The sequence below is a fragment of the Gymnoscopelus braueri genome (assembly GCF_963280865.1).
Source record: "Gymnoscopelus braueri genome assembly, chromosome: 10".
In the NCBI taxonomy this organism is placed as follows: Eukaryota; Metazoa; Chordata; class Actinopteri; order Myctophiformes; family Myctophidae; genus Gymnoscopelus; species Gymnoscopelus braueri.
Window position 1 is genome coordinate 56,527,709 of NC_137611.1, and position 19,996 is coordinate 56,547,704.

At 45.8% G+C, this 19,996-nt stretch overlaps 1 protein-coding gene across 3 annotated transcripts in view; it reads right to left on the reverse strand.

Annotated features, from left to right (window-relative positions):
- Positions 1-19,996, reverse strand: part of hecw1b (HECT, C2 and WW domain containing E3 ubiquitin protein ligase 1b) — a 135,905-nt gene that overhangs the window by 111,315 nt on the left and 4,594 nt on the right. For all 3 annotated transcript variants that reach the window (XM_080440629.1, XM_080440630.1, XM_080440628.1), the window contains exons 4-10: positions 17,331-17,438; positions 16,474-16,568; positions 15,646-15,721; positions 8,816-8,985; positions 8,158-8,300; positions 7,423-7,523; positions 1,334-1,541 (exon numbers count right to left, since the gene is read on the reverse strand). In XM_080440629.1, coding sequence (XP_080296755.1) covers positions 1,334-1,541; positions 7,423-7,523; positions 8,158-8,300; positions 8,816-8,985; positions 15,646-15,721; positions 16,474-16,568; positions 17,331-17,438 — 901 coding nt within the window. The remainder of the gene's footprint in view (positions 1-1,333; positions 1,542-7,422; positions 7,524-8,157; positions 8,301-8,815; positions 8,986-15,645; positions 15,722-16,473; positions 16,569-17,330; positions 17,439-19,996) is intronic.

The following is a 19,996-nucleotide window of genomic DNA, read 5'->3' on the forward strand; positions in this document are numbered from 1 at the left end:
ATTACAGGGGTCTTCAACAGGGGGGTCCGGGACCCCTAGGGGGTCCTCAGAGCTATACAGGGGGGGCCGCCAAATCTTTCTGTGACAGGACCTTTTTTTTTACGACTTGAACCTTATAGCATCCCCATTCGGAGGAGAACTTTAGCCGAAAACAGCCGATCGACAAGCTCACAACGCCTCACGTGAGGCATTGTGAGCTTGTAGATCGGCTATTTTCGGCAAAGAGGCTTGGTGTAGGATCAAGTACACCTGTTCTAAGTATTGAGGGTTTAAGTGTCTGAAAATACACATTAACATGAACACAACGCTAAGTCTATGAAGCCATCTATGAAATCTATGAAAAAGTTTGATCTGCAACACAATATTATACAATAGAAATGGGGGTCCCTGCTTCATCTCTCTCTCAGCGACGTGTTTTTTTGGTGAATAAAACTACATTTGGTTCAATTTATGGCAGTGGTTATCAAACTTTTTCATGTCAAGGACCCCCAAATTGATATGTATTTGGCCGCAGACCCCCATCTGAAAATGTTGTGCCAGGGACAAGATTTGTGTTAAAATGTTTAAAAAATATTCCAAATGTTAAACATTTTTGCAAGATTTTTTTTTTAATTAGCAGATCTGCAAGCTCACAATGCGTCGCGTTGTGAGCTTGTAGATCTGCTATTTTCAAATAGCCAATGTATATCAGGCTCAAGTGGTTAAACTGAATTGAATGCAAAATTAACTAATTTTGCTGGGAACCCCCTGGTACCCCCAAGGACCCCAGGGGGTCCCCGGACCCCACTTTGAGAACCAATGGTGTATGGTACACTTATACAATTGGGGTGGTTGGTGTCCCTGCTCTGCTATCGAGACATTTAGCAGCCCTAAATGTCTCGAATGTCTAGGTTGGACACGACCTTTGACGCGATCCTGTTGACCTGATGGTCAAAATTATATTTCTCCCCAGAGCAAGCAGGCTCTGTGGTAAAAAATTACTTCAGCACTTGTGCAGGAGAATCCGGGGTAGAACAGTAAAGTTACATAACAAAACTAATGTTGGAAAAGTTACAAGGCTTTACTAAAAGAATAGATTGCCAACAAAAATAGCTGATCTATTGTAGATCGGCTATTTTCAAAAAAAATCTGAGCGTTTTGATTCTCATCCCTGACTACTCCATATTACAATAAAAAGTGAAAACTAATATTAAACTAATAAAAAATCAACCAAATCTAAGTCATTTCCACACAAAAAAACAACTAGCAAGCAAACCCGCTTTAAAAAAAAAATCTAAACTAAATAAAAAAGGAAAAAAAAAAAACTATGAAAAAAATCCAAAAGTATTATCACCTGGCGGAGAGGTTTTCGTATGAAATTATAGTCATGTCCGCGGTGCCTCCGGGCTGGGAGTGGTCCAGGGGGAGGTCCGGGGTTCCTGCACCCAGGCTGAGGGTGTCATCAGCTGGGTGGGCAGGCCTGGAGGCCTGGGTGTCTCTCTGAGGCGTGGAGGAGGAGCGAGCTGGAGAACACTCGGTACTGAGAGATGTGTCTTCATCGTCTAATAGACACACATTGTAATAGAATAAGGTCGATGATTTGTTTCATACGGTTGTCTTTACGGAGTTGGAGAGAAGAAAGGAAGTCGGCACGCTGCAAACCAGCTCCCAGGAGATACATTTTATTGAGGACAACGGCCAGACACAAAGAATTCCTCAGCACTGCAACAAGAGTGCACGACGCACGTCCCTGACCTCTTAAAATTTCCACACAGTATGTTTATAAATTCCTTGTGTCAGTTATGTTTATATCACCAGCCAATCAAAGGATTTGAAACACAGGTTACTGGTTTTGGCTGGACCACACAGCGAGTCTCAATGCCTACGTAAAAATGGAACTTGGCATATTTGGCATCTCCGCTCACATGCTCTGACTCTAACAAGACATAGGCGTAATATATACTAGAGCAATCTTCGCTTGAAACAGTTTGGACACAGCCATCACATCCTTTCATTACTGGGGTATAGAGAAGAGACTCTTAGTCTAGTCTTAATCGACTAAATATCAAAACCTTAGTCTTTTAGTTTTAGTCTTAGCCAACAAAATTAACACTGCCCCAGATGAATTCAATTCAATTTTATTAAAGTGTCAAATCACAACAAGTTGTCTCAAGACACTTTATGCATATTGTGGAGTATCGCTGGGAAACCGCCTGTTAGGTAAGCACCACACCTTGGAGAGAGAGTGGGACAGAGACAGAGGGAGGCTCTACAGACAGTGCAGCAGCCTGGGCTGCGTCATAGAGGGGCGTTACCTACCAATCGCCCTCATGAATCAGCCCCAACTGAGCACACCTGCGTTGCCCGGCTAGGTGTGGCACCAAACCTCAGAAATAGCCACTCTGTCTCAGTCTAGCACTGACTCTCCTGGTGAACAGACGGGTGCTACAGGCGGTAAGCGATCCTTTCCACTATTTCCCTCACAATGCTAATTGCTGGTGAAATGTAGAACTAAAGGACTCTTTCTTTTACTTCATAGGCAACCTACGGAGAGGAATGAAAATGCAGATGTTATGACGCATGGAAGCCCCGAACGCGGGATGAATTTATGTTGAACATTATTATTTGATTTGAACAAAAAGTATAAACAATGCTCACTGAGCCTGGCTGTTGAATAAACGCCCTTTATTGGGTTTGTACCCTGTCTATTGTGTCTTGGCCTTGATCAGTTCCCCACATATGGTGGAGAATACGGGTACAACTGATCCACGCCAAAACACACAAGATGGAACATGCCAATGCCTTAACGGCCCTACTAAGAAGCCAAACTGACTTGCAGACAGCGGTACAAAAAATAATTGACAGAATCAGCCGAGATGTGGCCAGCACTCGCGCACCACGGGAGGTGCTCACCAAATTGTCACCAGAAGATGATATGGAAGCGTACCTGGAGGTGTTTGAGCGCACCGCGGCCCGAGAGAAGTGGCCAGTGGATGGACTGGGCCTCACTCTTGGCACCGTTTCTCACCGGCGAGGCCCAGCGTGTCTGTCGTGACCTGTCCCTCGCCGACGCCCGAGACTACCGCAAGCTGAAGGAAGCCATCTTGGCCACCCAGGGCTACAGCCTCCCGGCCCGTGCGCAGCGCTATCACAGCTGGGCCTACAACTCGGCCCAACCACCACGGCCCCAGGTGGCGGCGCTCCTGCGCGCCGTGCACAGCTGGCTAACGACTGGAGGAGAACCCCCTGTGATCGATCGACTGGTGATTGACCGATGTACAAGTTCCTTGCCGCCTGACGCCCGGAGATACGCCTCACAAGTGAGCCCGAACTCACTGGAGGCGCTCGAGGCCCTCCTAGAAAACCACCAAGTGAGCGTGGACATGATGAGGACCACCCGTACCGATGCAGCCAAAACCCCCGGTGAGGAGAAGCCCGGCCGCGACCGAAGGAGGTCGACGCCACCGAACCCGTCCACCGCTCGGACCGAAGCCGCCGTCGCCGAAGGGTCCACTCGGGGCCCACAACAACGGCGCTGCTACGTCTGTGGCCAGGCGGACCACATATCCTGGTCGTGCCCAGAGAGGGAGAGGGACGTCTCCATGGGAACCGCGGCCAGCTCGGTTCGCCCGGTACTGGGACCCCGGCCTACGACGCGGGACCCCCCCGCTACCGCCGCCGCCGCCGCCGCGCTCCGCGCTCGGCACCCTCGGGCGCGCTGCACGCCTGCCCGGCGTTCCGTGCCACCACGCCGGGCGGCGTGAGCGACAGCTCCCCCGGGGGAGACGAAAGAGGCGAGAGATACGATAGAGACGAGAGAGACGACAGAGGAGAGAGAGACGAGAGACGCGAGGCGGAGGGAAACCCGACCACGACGGACCATGGGGCCGGGGACCCTACCGAGGCCGCGAACCCCTTCGCCGAGTTCCCCGGCCCGGAACCACTGGAACCTCCCCGGGCAGGGGAGTTCGCCACGGCGCAATGGAGCGACCCAAAACTGGACATGGCGCGCCAGAATGTCGCCACCATCAATGGAAAGAAGTGTGAAGGGGTGAGTGCACTAAATCCCCCATACTTTCTCGTAAAAAAGGACCTGTTGTATCGAGGGGTGTTAGACAAAGGGGGGGACCTGATTGAACAATTGCTAGTACCTAAGTCCTATGTATCACGGGTGTTGTACTTAGGCCACACGCACCAGCTGGGTCAAAAGACATATGAGCGCATTTTGGCCCGCTTCTACTGGCCCGGTGTCAAACGGGCAGTAGAGGACTTTTGTAAGGGCTGCCCTGAGTGTCAGAAAGCCGCCCCACGGCCGACCTTCCACAACCCGCTGGTGCCACTGCCGATAACTAATGTCCCGTTCTCCCGACTCGTGGGCCCTCTGCCAAAGTCCGGCCGGGGCCACCGCTATATCTTAGTTATCCTGGACTATGCCACTCGATATCCCGAGGCCATTCCCCTGCGGGCGGCCACGGCCAAAGTGGTGGCCCACGAGCTGTTAATGTTATTTAGTCGAGTAGGAATAGCCAAGGAGGTATTAACTGATCAAGGCACCTGTTTTATGTCACGAGTGATGTCGCAATTGCACAAATGGCTGAAAGTGAAACGTATCCGGGCCTCGGTCTATCACCCCCAGACAGATGGTTTAGTGGAGAGGTTTAACCAAAAATTTTTTTTTGAAAAAACTTACCGATGTGGACGGAAAAGACTGGGACCAGTTGATTCCGTATGTGCTTTTTGCCATCAGAGAAGTGCCGCAAGCGTCCACGGGGTTCTCGACATTTGAATTGGTGTATGGCCGGAGACCCCGTGGGCTGCTAGACATCGCGAAAGAAGCCTGGGAGTGCAAGCCTTCCCCCCACCGCAGCGTCGTGGAGCACGTGGAGCGTCTCCAGGCCCCTGGCGAAGACGATATGGCCCCTAGTACGTGAACACATGGAAAAAGCCCAACGAGACCAGGCCCGCACCTACAACCGCGGCGCGACGCTCCGTGAGTTCCAGGTGGGGGAGAAAGTACTGGTGCTGGTCCCCAGTAGCGAGTGTAAGTTCCTGGCGAAGTGGCAAGGACCGTACGAAGTTGTGGAGAAGATGGGGCCCGTGGACTACCGAGTGAGCCACCCCGGCCGGCGGAAAGGTCACCAAATATACCACGTGAATATATTGAAGAAATGGAACTCGGCCCCGCCGCTGCCGGTGCCGGCGCTGATGGCCACCACCCCCCCGCAGACGCTACCCCCGGTCCCCATCGGAGACGACCTGGCCCCAGCCCAGACGCAGGAAGTCAAGGACCTGTTGGGGCGGAACCGAGACATCTTCTCCGAGCTCCTCGGGCGAACCACGGCCATTCGCCACGACATCCGCACGGACCCCGGCAAAGTAGTGCGCCAGCGGCCCTACAGGATCCCCGAAGCCAGACGTGTCGCCATAAAAGAGGAGGTCGCCAAGATGTTGGAGCTGGGAGTCATCGAGGAGTCCTACAGCCCCTGGTCCAGCCCGATCGTGATCGTGCCGAAGCCAGACGGGACGCTGCGGTTCTGCAATGATTTCCGGAAACTAAACGACGTCTCCACCTTCGACGCATACCCGATGCCCCGAGTAGACGAGCTCATCGAGCGCCTGGGCCCGGCCCGGTTCGTCAGCACCCTCGACCTGACCAAGGGCTACTGGCAGGTACCACTGACGGACCGGGCCAAGGCGAAGACAGCCTTCTCCACGCCCGACGGGCTGTTCCAGTACACGGTGCTGCCGTTCGGAGTGCATGGCACGCCCGCCACCTTCCAGCGGCTGATGGACCGAGTGCTCCGTCCCCACCGTGACTACGCAGCCACCTACCTAGACGACATCGTGATCCACAGCCCCAGTTGGAGTCTCCACCTACAGCACCTCCACGCCATCCTGGACGCGCTCAGACGGGCCGGACTGACGGCAAATGCCAAGAAGTGACATCGGCCTGACGGAGACCGATTATCTCGGCTTCACAATTGGACGAGGATGTGTGAGGCCCCAGACGCGCAAAGTGGAACGGATCCGAGAGTGGCCCCGCCCAGTCACAAAAAAGCAAGTAAAATCTTTTTTAGGACTCATGGCATATTATAAAAAAATTGTAAAAAACTACTCTACTATTGCAGCCCCCCTGTATGACCTAACATGCCAGAAGCGGCCTAACCACATCCTCTGGACGGCCGAGGCGGAGGCCGCGTTCCAGAGGTTGAAGAGCGCGCTCTGCGAGGAACCCGTGTTAAAAGCCCCCGATTTCAGCCGGCCCTTCGTCCTCCACACGGACACGTCGGGCATCGGGCTGGGGGCTGTGCTCGCCCAGGTATTTGATGGCGAGGAACACCCAATCACCTACGTAAGCAGAAAGTTGTTAGATCATGAGAAAAACTATGCCACTGTCGAGAAAGAATGTCTAGCGGTGAAGTGGGCCATACACCACCTCCGCTATTACCTGTGGGGCCGTACCTTTACCCTGATTACAGATCATGCACCTCTGAAGTGGATGGCCACCAATAAGGACCGGAACGCCAGGGTGACGTGCTGGTTCCTAGAGCTACAAGACTACCACTTTAAAGTAGAGCACCGGCCCGGGAAAGACATTCCACACGCAGATGCCCTGTCCCGAATGTATGAGGTGGAAGAGATGGAAGCCCCCGGACCAAGCGGCGGGCTTAGGGGGGGGATATGTGGAGTATCGCTGGGAAACCGCCTGTTAGGTAAGCACCACACCTTGGAGAGAGAGTGGGACAGAGACAGAGGGAGGCTCTACAGACAGCGCAGCAGCCTGGGCTGCGTCATAGAGGGGCGTTACCTACCAATCGCCCTCATGAATCAGCCCCAACTGAGCACACCTGCGTTGACCGCGTGGCACCAAACCTCAAAAATAGCCACTCTGTCTCAGTCTAGCACTGGCTCTCCTGGTGAACAGACGGGTGCTACAGGCGGTAAGCGATCCTTTCCACTATTTCCCTCACAATGCTAATTGCTGGTGAAATGTAGAACTAAAGGACTCTTTCTTTTACTTCATAGGCAACCTATGGAGAGGAATGAAAATGCAGATGTTATGACGCATGGAAGCCCCGAACGCGGGATGAATTTATGTTGAACATTATTATTTGATTTGGACAAAAAGTATAAACAAGGCTCACTGAGCCTGGCTGTTGAATAAACGCCCTTTATTGGGTTTGTACCCTGTCTATTGTGTCTTGGCCTTGATCAGTTCCCCACAATATAATGATGCATAATTTGTGCATCTACACATTCTCATCAAGTGGAGAAACACATGAGCGCATGCACGCACGCACACACCCTCTCACACACACACGCACCCTCTCACACACACACGCACACACACACACACACACACACACACACACACACACACACACACACACACACACACACACACACACACACACACACACACACACACACACACACACACACCTGGATGGATGGCGGAGGTGATCTCGAAGCGGAATTGCAGCTGACCACTGACGTGTTCTGTTGGCAGCCTGCGACCCAGAGAATAACTGACCACACGATCCCTGGAGAGAACACATTCTATAACACATACTTTATCACAGTTTTTAAAACATGTATTCATAAACAGCATATATGCATAGATTATTCTTGGCATTATCTTGTTGTCTATCATTGCTATCGGGTGGAAACCGTATACTGTATGTAAAAAAACTGTTACTTTTCAGGAAATGGAAAAAATAAGTTAATACTTTGCATTGGTTCAATATTCAAAAAATCCACACACACACTTAACCAGCTTCACTTTCTAAAATGAATCATGCAGTGAAAAAATCTGATCCAGCTTGTAGATCTGCCATTTTCACTAATTTAGTGTAACAGTGCAGTATGGCAAAGAACGGCATTAATTTATGGGGAGAAAAAAAAGTTAAATGTTGAAATATGGAGATACAAGGTTTCTGACAGCGACAATATATATGTGACGTGCTGCGACCTTTGTACATCTGCTATTTATTTATTTAATTTTTTTTTATCTCAAAAATATTTTAAAGATTTTGAATTATTTTTGTTCTTCTGGCTCTGGGGGTCCATGGCACAAACTATTTTCAGGTGGGGGTCCACAGCCAAATATATATCAGTTTGGGGGTCCTTGACAAGAAAAAAATCACTGTATTAGATCAAAGTAAAGTGTGGTCTCACCCGAGGGCGTGCTTCTCCAGCAGTCTCTGCACAGGCATGGACAGTTTACCCAGGAAGCGCTTGATGATGGGACGACTTTTAGCAAACTTATCCTTCACCTCCACCTCAAGGACATCAGTGGGAAGAGACACAAAACTGAACCTCTAGAGAGCGGGGGAGAGAGAGATGATGATCATAAATGTAAACTATATTTTCATTTTCTATATTTTTGTTGTTTTGTCCAGATGTTTGAGTGCTACATTTTTAATGGACGAAAGATTATTAACAAGCTGTGTGTGTGTGTGTGTGTGTGTGTGTGTGTGAGAAATAGACATTTTGAGGACCATTTTTCATGGTCCTCACAAGAAAAACAGATTTTTAGAGTTAGCTTTAGAATTAGGGAAAGATTCAGGTTGGGGTAAGGATTAGGTATTAGACATTTAGAGGTTAGATTTAAAGATTAGAGATAGTTATGCCAGATTTATACGTAGTTGCCTGCCGGTGTCATGCACCGAAAAATTGCAGATCCACAGGTCACAACGCGTCGCAGCTTTTAATGGTTAAAGATTGCACTTTATTATTTTTTAATGGTATTCATAGAATTTGCCATTCTTAAATGTCTATGTCCTCACAAGTACAGTAATACAGCAAACCTGTATGAGTGCGTGCGTGTACGTACCTCTCTCTTCCACTGGGGGGTGGTGGTGTTCAGAACAATCCCTGAGCGTTTGTCTTGGCCGTGGTGAGGTAAGGAGGGGAAGATGCTGTGCTTGCCGGGCTGGATGCTGATCTTTAGGTAGGGGTCAGGGTTGAAGAACATGCCCTTCTTCAGCCCCACCGCCTGGAATTCTGCAAACACAACCACACCACCAGTGTTCAAGTTTGTCGACTAAAATTATGACGCCGACTACCTTTTCTTTGACTGACGAAAACTAAGCTATGACTGATATTAAGTATACTGACAATGTTGTCGACAAATAAAAACTAGACTAGAATGTTAGGGAGGGACTAGTGGAAAAGAGATCCAGTAGAACTAAGACAAGTTATTTTATGCTTGGTTGTGTGTGGGTGTCACCAGGCCTGGAATTTCGTCATTTTAGGGGCAAGGCCACTTGGCCTTTGGTGTTGTAATTTTGTGGAGGGCAGAAAGGCCAAATGCCAGGGCAGGAAGGCCATTAAAAAATATATATTTTTAAGTCCAAAAATGTTTTTTAAGTACACGGAAATAATGAATTTAACTTGAAGGTTGAGGATGATTTTATTTTCATATAGTATAAGAATAGTATAACTATCTGTGAAATATAACCCATTTATTTCACAAAATAATGTGTTGGCAAATGACCAATATTTAGTTATATAGGTCTCAATATGTCGCAATCAGCCCTGGACTTCACTGACTGAAGTAGGGGTCACATTAATCAGATTAGATTCACAGATTAGAGATGTTATGTATTTTCTCCACAAGTTATTTTCATTCAAATGAAATGTGATTGAACTTGCACTAATAATGACTTTAGTTGATTTTTCGGTCTTTAAAATATACTATTTCTTAATTAATAATTACAGCTTGTAGTTTGGCTATTTTCACCATTTTAAGTAGTTTTTAAATAATAAAAAAAGTAACATACAAGGTTTCCACCCGACAGCGATAATATATAGCCAATATATGGTTCTGTATCAGTATATGAGTCAGTTTTAGCAGATTTCATTCTAATTGGCTACTATGCTTGTCTATGAATTTCATGGAACTGGGTGGGTAGGTCACCCAAAAAACTGACTAAAACTGTCCAGTGGCGTAACGGAGGGGCAGCAAGTGCTGCGGTGCGAGGGGGCCACCAGCAGGCGGGGCCCCGCCTGCGCTGATGCAAATATTTTTACAGCAAAAAAAAGAAAAAAGTTGATTTATATTGGTCAATTAGACCCGAATTAGACCGAATTAGACCCGAATTAGACCCGAATTAGACCCGAATTAGACCCAAATTAGACCCGCTTGCGTGCGCTTCGCGCACACGCGCAGGTTTCTCACGTGAAACTCCCGCGGGGAGGCCCCGCGATTCTGCGTTACGCCACTGAAACTGTCACATTCTAGCTGCTGAAATAAACTTCCCATTTAGATGATTGTGGACAAACGAACAGAACATGGATGTGGTTTGCAAAAGGATTTTCTTGTCCATCAGAGCAGTGAGGTCACTATACTTTTGTATGATATTGATAGCCTAAACTTTTAATTTGTTTTCAGTTATTCTATTGCTTGCTTTATATTAAGACTCATATTTTTGGGATTTCGCTGTATGTTATCAGATGTATTCATCTATATTTTGCTGTTGAAAAAAACATCGGGCACATCGGTCTGTAGGACTACGGAATCCTCTCGAATCCTTTTCGAGGGGCACACGGCCAAGAGAAGGGCAACGACGCCGTGGCCGCCGTGAAATTCGTGCCCTGGGTGTCACACTCCAAAAATAGCAGATCTACAAGCTTACAATGCATGCGTTGTGAGTTTGTAGATCGGCTATTTTTGGCACTTAGCTAAGTATAAATCAGGCATTACAACGTTATCACGTTGCACCAACAATACATTGTAGTTGACTAAAACTAGACTAAAACCTTTACATTCAGATTACTTAAATATTACTCTAACTAAATGGAATTCTATTAAAAATTTGCTGTCAAAAGCAACACCGAACACAACCCCACAACCACCAAACCAACATTATCAGACTTTTGCATTTTTTATTTGTATTTCGTTTACAAATCAGTTAGATCTAGTCAGATTCATTCAGTTAGATCTAAACAGTTAGATCTAGTCAGATTTAGTCAGTTAGATCTAGTCAGATCTAGACAGTTAGATCTAGTCAGATTTAGTCAGTTAGATCTAGTCAGATTTAGTAAGATTTAGTCAGTTAGATGTAGTCAGATTCAGTCAGTTAGAGCTAGTCAGATTCAGTCAGTTAGATCAAGTCAGATTCAGTCAGTTAGATCTAGTCAGATTTAGTCAGGAGATCTTCAGGCACGGGGGCTGTATTCTGTAAATCGTCTATGTCAGGTGGAAACCTTGTATGTACAAGACTGTTACTTTTCAGGAAATGAAAAAAAATTCAAGAATCTGTGTTCCAATGGATCCAATGTAGTTATTATTTAGTCACAAGTTCTTGTTAATACTTTTCATTAGTTATTGGTTATTATAAAGTGTTCATTTGGCTCATTACATATAATTACCATCACTGGAATTAAGTATTTGTGATGAGTTTACCCGCCGTTAGGGAATCGTGTCCGTTTGGCGGTGTCCTTTTGGCGGTGTCCTTTTGGCAAGCGTCCGAACGGCACGAGTCGCGTCCGTTCGGCACTGGAGGCCGCGCCGGGCCCTCCGGCCGCGCCGGGGGGTCCCGTGCCGAATCGGCCCCCGGGGGCCGGGTCCCATAAAAACTAGATTTTCCCCCCGTCCGGGCGCACCCGGCCCCGCCGCCCGGGGGGCCCCGGGGCCCGAGCGGTGATTTTCCGAAAAAAAGAGCGGCGCCTCGTTCCCCCACCGGGCGGAGCCGTCGAGTCGGTCCTGCCAAAAAGACACCGCGGGACGGAAATCAATGCCAAAAGGACAACCAGGGAGGGGAAAAGGACAGTGGTGCCAAAAGGAAAATGATAGCAAAAGGATAGTGGATGCCAAAAAGACAGTGTCAAAAAGACATTCATTGCCAAAAGGACAATGATGTCCAAAAGGATAGTGCCAAACGGACACTGATGCCAAAAGGACAATGATAATAAAAGGATAGTGGATGCCAAAAAGACAGTGTCAAAAAGACATTCATTGCCAAAAGGACAATGATGTCCAAAAGGATAGTGCCAAACGGACACTGATGCCAAAAGGACAATGATAATAAAAGGATAGTGGATGCCAAAAAGACATTCATTGCCAAAAGGACAATGATATCCAAAAGGATAGTGCCAAACGGACACTGATGCCAAAAGGACAATGATAATAAAAGGATAGTGGATGCCAAAAAGACAGTGTCAAAAAGACATTCATTGCCAAAAGGACAATGATGTCCAAAAGGACACTGATGCCAAAAGGAAAATGATAGTTAGGCCTGTTCGAAAGATCTTGGGTTGGGTGGGGGAGGGGATTGTCTTGTATGGGTCAATGCCAAATGGACGTGTCCTTTTGCAATGTCCGCCAAACCCCTAGGGGGGCTAAGTAGCGAAATAAGGGTCGTAGAGATTCGTGACAATTATTTTTGGGTTCAGCGTCAAAAAGTAAGTCAGAATAGATATATACATTTAGATTTTTTTTTAAAGCAAAAATGAAAAAAATTAGTGAAAAAACATCGATCGAATATCGTTGCTCAACGACCGCACGATGTTGGGTTGTGAGAAAGTAATGCCAAAAGGACAGTGATAACAAAAGGATAGTGATGCCAAAAAGACAAAAAGGACAGTGCCAAAAGGACACTGATGCCAAAAGGACACTGATGCCAAAAGGACACTGATGCCAAAAGGACACTGATGCCAAAAGGACACTGATAATAAAAGGATAGTGGATGCCAAAAAGACATTCATTGCCAAAAGGACAATGATATCCAAAAGGATAGTGCCAAACGGACACTGATGCCAAAAGGACAATGATAATAAAAGGATAGTGGATGCCAAAAAGACAGTGTCAAAAAGACATTCATTGCCAAAAGGACAATGATGTCCAAAAGGACACTGATGCCAAAAGGAAAATGATAGTTAGGCCTGTTCGAAAGATCTTGGGTTGGGTGGGGGAGGGGATTGTCTTGTATGGGTCAATGCCAAATGGACGTGTCCTTTTGCAATGTACCATATGTCCACGTGGGCATGACCCATACATGTTGGACATTCCCACATTTCAATGCCAAAAAGACTGTCTTTTTGGCATGCAAAAACCTCATTCTCTTAATTGGTTGCCTCGCGTTTTTGTATCATATCTCGGAATCGATAAGGAGTTGGGGTCCACTCTTTTGATATGTTGTTGAGCTTTTCAAGGCGAACACGTGGACATCTTTTCTGTCCGGATAAGTCACTCCTAAGTTGGCTTCCATCACTTTCGGGAGGTACATAGAGAGTTACATCCTAAGACCATACTGAAAGCTAAAATTGAGAAATCGAGCTTCGCGTAGGAATGTCGGACAAGGACGAACAAGACGTCCACGCGTGCGTCTCAGCCAGCTGAATAACATATCCAAAATTTGGACCATAGGTCCTTATAGTATTTGAGATATTGAGCGATATAGCGAGCAAATAAAGAGACCAAAAAAGAGAACCGTAAGTCCATGTATGAGGAAAGTTATATGGGTGCGTTCGGGGCAAAGCGCTGATCAAGAAACTGGTCTCCGTTTTCCGCTAAACCCCTAGGGGGGCTAAGGGGAGGCTAAGTAAATAAATAAGTGTCGTAGAGATTCGCGACAATTATTTTTGGGTTCAGCGTCAAAAAGTAAGTCAGAATAGATATATAAATTTAGATTTTTTTTTAAAGCAAAAATGAAAAAAAATAGTGAAAAAACATCGATCGAATATCGATGCTCAACGACCGCACGATGTTGGGTTGTGAGACAGTAATGCCAAAAGGACAGTGATAACAAAAGGATAGTGATGCCAAAAAGACAAAAAGGACAGTGCCAAAAGGACACTGATGCCAAAAGGACACTGATGCCAAAAGGACAATGATAATAAAAGGATAGTGGATGCCAAAAAGACAGTGGCAAAAAGACATTCATTGCCAAAAGGACAATGATATCCAAAAGGATAGTGCCAAACGGACACTGATGCCAAAAGGACAATGATAATAAAAGGATAGTGGATGCCAAAAAGACAGTGTCAAAAAGACACTCATTGCCAAAAGGACAATGATGTCCAAAAGGACACTGATGCCAAAAGGAAAATGATAGTTAGGCCTGTTCGAAAGATCTTGGGTTGGGTGGGGGAGGGGATTGTCTTGTATGGGTCAATGCCAAATGGACGTGTCCTTTTGCAATGTACCATATGTCCACTTGGGCATGACCCATACATGTTGGACATTCCCCCATTTCAATGCCAAAAAGACTGTCTTTCTGGCATATGTACTTGGCATGGAAAATCCCCGATTTCAATGCTAAACGGACTGTCTTTTTGGCATGACACAGGATATCTGTGAGCCCATGCAGACACTTAGAAACATTTTTTTTTTTTTTTGGAGAACCATGATTTTGGCCCTCGCTGAACCCATCGCTACCCCAGGAAGAGGCCTCGTCCTGGGGTAGCGATGGTTCAGCGAGGCCCAAAATCCTGGTTCTAAAAAAAAAAATCAAAAATGTTTCTAAGTGCCCAGGGCCCTTGAGGAGGTGGTACCCAGGTTCGGGGCTCCCTGGGCCGGGTCGAGGCCTCCCCGGGGGTCAGTACCCAGGTTCGGGGCTCCCCGGGCCGGGTCAAGGCCTCCCCGGGGGTCAGTACCCAGGTTTGGGGCTCCCTCGGCCGGTTCAAGGCCTCCCCGGGGGTCCCTAGGGGTCAGTCTACATGTAAAAGTGTCTTTTTGGCATCACTATCCTTTTATGATCATTGTCCTTTTGGCACCAGTTGCCTTTTGGACATCATTATCCTTTTGGCAATGAATGTCTTTTTGACACTGTCTTTTTGGCATCCACTATCCTTTTATGATCAGTGTCCTTTTGGCATCAGTGTCCTTTTAGCATCAGTGTCCTTTTGGCACTTATAGGTTACACACGTAACCCCAGTTATCATTGTCCTTTTGGCATCAGTGTCCTTTTGGCATCAGTGTCCTTTTGGCACTTATAGGTTACAAACATAACCCCAGTTATCATTGTCCTTTTGGCATTAGTGTCCTTTTGGCATCAGTGTCCTTTTGGCATCAATGTCCTTTTGGCATCAGTGTCCTTTTAGCATCAGTGTCCTTTTGGCACTTATAGGTTACACACATAACCCCAGTTATCATTGTCCTTTTGGCATTAGTGTCCTTTTGGCATCAGTGTCCTTTTGGCATCAGTGTCCTTTTGGCATCAGTGTCCTTTTGGCATCATTGTCCTTTAGGCACCAGTGTCCTTTTGGGACTGGCCTTTTGGCACTACAAAACTCGCTGCTGCCCCCAAAAGGGATGTGACTGCAGGTACCTTTTGCCAAATGGACACAACTTACTAGCCAAAAAGACTGTCTTTTTGGCAAAAAATGCCAAAAAGACAGTCTTTTTGGCACTTGCCTAATACCCAAAAGGACAAAAAGTCAGAATTATCTCCAACGCGGCGGTCTGCGTTGACTTTTTGTCTTTTTGGCATTGGGCTTATTAGCCAAAAGGACACAAAATTCCTGCCAAACGGACACCTTTCCCTTACAAAACGAAAAGGCATTTACTCCATTTTCATACATAAAGTTGTTACGGTGAGTTGTGTATTTCTGTAGGTGTTGCTGCGTGCTGCAGCGAGTGTTTTGTGTGTGTGTGTGTGTGTGTGTGTGTGTGTGTGTGTGTGTGTGTGTGTGTGTGTGTGTGTGTGTGTGTGTGCAGACCTGACAAAGTGAAGCTGATCAGTCTTCTAGTGCCCTGGGGCTGAGACACCTCCTCTGTAGACGACTGTCTGAAAACCTACAGATACACGCATGCACACACATGCGCGCACGCACGCACACGCACGCACACACACACACACACACACACACACACACACACACACACACACACACACACACACACACACACACACACACACACACACACACACACACACACACACACACACACACACACACACACACTAACTAACACTAACTAATTATGTCAGTCTGTCAGTTGTCCTTCAGGTCAGCAGTTCCACATGTCAGTCCAAATGTCAATCATTTAAAAGTTTTAAAGATCTGTGGAGGAAATGCATCTACAGATCGCCTTCACAGCTACAAGGCCTGGAGGCTTAGCAAACGCTTCTTCCCAAGAGCTGTCAGTCAGAGCACTATAAATGAGGACATGGACTATATAAAATTAAAATAAAAAAAGCATTAAAACCGGGAAAGCGTCTGTGTCATTTAAAAAAATAGCAACATTTTTGACAAATCTTGAAAGAGTGTTGAAACACAGATCTTCTCTTCCCTGGCAAAAAAAAACATTTTCAGATGGGGGGGGGGGGGGTCCGCGCGGCCAAATACATATACATTTGGGGGGTGTTCAGTTTGAATCACTGATTTAGAAGGCATTTTGCAGAATCGGCCTCAGGTCTTAACCCATTAAAACCAGGAAAGCATCTGTGTCATTTTAGATTTTAGCTTTATAATCTATATGAGTGTGTGTGTTACGAATATGTATATATTTTTTACTATATTTTTGCGTGCGTGCGTGCGACTAACCGGAGCAGAGGGGTTCTTGATGGTGATGGTGGGGGTGGTGGCTCTCAGCGCTCCACTCACTCCGTGGTAGTACTTAAAACACACCTGGGTCTCAGCTGGACACGTGTCCGCGCACACACACACACACACACACACACACACACACACACACACACACACACACACACACACACACACACACACACACACACACACACACACACACACACACACACACACACACACACACACACACACGAAGAGCATCTTTATCATCATCATAATGTATGTATGTATGTATGTATGTATGTATGTATGTATGTATGTATGTATGTATGTATGTATGTATGTATGTATGTATGTATGTATGTATGTATGTATGTATGTGTGTATGTATGTAAACTCCTCACAAAAAGTTCGGAATCTTAATTTTGGTCGATTATTTCTCCCCTTCAATAATATCTTTACAACAAGGTATAACTTGTAAGTATTGTGCAATTGTGGAATGAGCAACACAGCTAAACGTGTAAAAAATTTCGTGATATGAAATGCATGCTTACCAGCTTGTCACTGTCAAGTTGGCGCTCGTTAATGCTATGAGCTTGTGCTATGAGCTTGTAAATCTGCTATTTTTGAAAAATCTTGAACATTTGTGCAAATCTTAGTATAAGTGTATATATTTTGAAAGCGATAATTTTAACCCAAATCGACAATCTTTCGATTTTGGGGGTCCCTCCCTGGAACTAAATATTTTGGGATGGGCGAGTCGGCGGCCAAATACATATAATTCTGGGTGGTCCTTAACCTGAATAAGTTTGAGAACCACTGATAATATAGCAACATACGTTTTTCATGGTGCATGCGCGTTGTGTACTCACGCTCTACAAAGTAGGAGTTGGCTTCGATCTTCCATCTGATCTGACCTTTATGGGATCCATTTACCCCCCGATTCTTATACTCTACAAAGTTCTCTGACTGCACCTCATCTGAGAGAAAGAGAGAGACAGACAGACAGACAGACAGACAGACAGACAGACAGACAGACAGACAGACAGACAGACAGAAAGACAGAGACATGTTTGTATTACTACATCAAAATGTTAGGACCACATCGACAAGCTTGTAGATTGGCTATTTTCCGGTGCGCGACACCAGCATGCAACGAAGCGTTTAAATTAGACAAAACCCCAAACCTAACCCATAAATACATCTAACCTTTAAATGTCTAATCCTAAACCCAACCTGAATCTTTTCCTAATTGTAAACCTAACTCTAGAAATCTTATTTTAATTTGTATTTTTTTTTTTTTTAATCTTGTGAGGACACACACACACACACACACACACACACACACACACACACACACACACACACACACACACACACACACGCACGCACGCACGCACGCACGCACGCGCGCGCACGCACGCACGCACACACACACACACACACACACAGTAATGTAATCTCACAGACTACTAGAAGGATCAGTGTCATATTTGTGGGAAAGGCCAGGGAACTCCTGATTGTGTTTCAAATCAGTCAATGGCAAGGTTGATATTTATTTGAATGGATCCCTCCAGGCTATGGGAACGGGTGCATACCGCCATTCCGACATCCCACCATTCCGACATACCGCCATTCCGACGTATCACCATTCCGACATACCACCATTCCGACATACCGCCATTCCGACATTTAGTCCCGCCATTCCGACAGTCCATAAATCCCAAATTCATTTTCATGGCTATATATATATATATATATATATATATATATATATATATATATATATATAGTTAAAATTACATTATTGGATATATATAAGGGGTGGCTTTAGGCAGGCTCTAGGCTGGCTCTATAGGCAGGCTCCCTGGCTCGAGGCTGTCTAGATTGTCTAGATTCTTTCCATGCCAAAGTGACTGAATAATAATAATATTAATAAATTAATAAATAAATGCTTTCTATTTGAAATAAATGTTGTATTCTCTCTCTCTCTCTCTCTCTCTCTCTCTAAATGCCAAAGCTGAGCAGCTTTGGCTATTTTCTATGGAATGCCAAAGCTGCCGTATCTAGATATAAATACATAAATAAATAAATGAATTTATTTATTTTAGGGGCGTGGTTCTCACACAGCGACTGACGTAGACGGAAGTGAAATGAAGGGGCGGGGCCTCCATCTAAACTAGCTTGCGGGGGCGGGGTTTTCCAAGAGCTGGCGTGGGATCCATAATAACGCGGCATGGCGACCAGCTTGTAGATCTGCTATTTTCAAATGGCCGAAATGTACACACACACACACACTCACGCAGTTTGGGGCAAACGCTTGCCCTAAAACATGATTTACTATTCTGTCCCTATCGGTACGTAACTCGGACGGCGCTGAGTAGGCTCAAGCGAACTTCGCAACGTTCGGCACGGCAACTCGCTCGCTTTAGCTCGCTCGGTGGTGCCTCTCGTGGCTCAAGTTCGCTTGAGACTGCGCGCCTCCGTCATGGTTTTGTCCATAACCAGTGGCGGAAAAAGTACCCACATTTTTTACTTAAGTAAAAATATCAATACTGCAATGTAGAAATACTCTGTTACAAGTAAAAGTCCTGAAATCTAAATGTACTTGAGTAAAAGTACAAAAGTATTGGCATCAAAATGTACTTAAAGTACCAAAAGTACTAAATGTCAGAGTCACATTTCACAAGTTCAAAAAGCATAAAACATCTTTTCAAAAATCTACAAGCTCACAATGTGGTTACTGTATGTTTTGTAATAATAATCAAAATCTACAAAGTAACTAGTAAAGTTTTCAAATAATTGTAGTGGAGTAAAAGTACAATATTAACCTCTGAGATGTAATGGAGTAGAAGTAAAAGTATAGAAATTTGGAAATACTCCAGTAAAGTAAAAATACCTCAAAATCGTACTTAAGAACAGTACTTGAGTAAATGTACTTAGTTACTTTACACCACTGTCCATAACTATACTTTATCGGCAAAAAAAAAAGGTCAGCGGTTTTCATAAAAGGAGCATCAGCATTGGGATTCGATCACGTATAGTTGGGGTTGAGAGTCCAATGTTTAACGAGCGCGCCACCGTTCCAGTTACGAGATAAGGTTTTCCGAATGTGTTATCGGGTGGATTCCTTGTTTCTTTGGTGTTTCGACCAGGCGGGCCGTCCCGTTTACATGGTACATGTCCTGAGTAGTGATCATAAAGCAATAGGGGTAATAATAATAATCTCCATTAGGCACTTTACCCTTGTCGGAATGGTGGGACTATTCCCAAAATGGAACATTCCGCCACTCCGACACAGTGAACATAACTTTGTCGGAGTGGCGGAATGTGTTTTTTTATGGATGGTACCGCCACTCCGACAATTAGAAGTCAATGTCGGAGTGGCAGCATGTCGGAATGGAGAGTGAACCCCTATGGGAACGTATCACCATGCGTTGTGTTCTCAAACTACAAGCTCACAACGTGTTGCAACTTGTCAATTTCTTAGGGCAATATTTGACATTTTGGCCAACGTTTGAGAAATTCTTCATAGTAT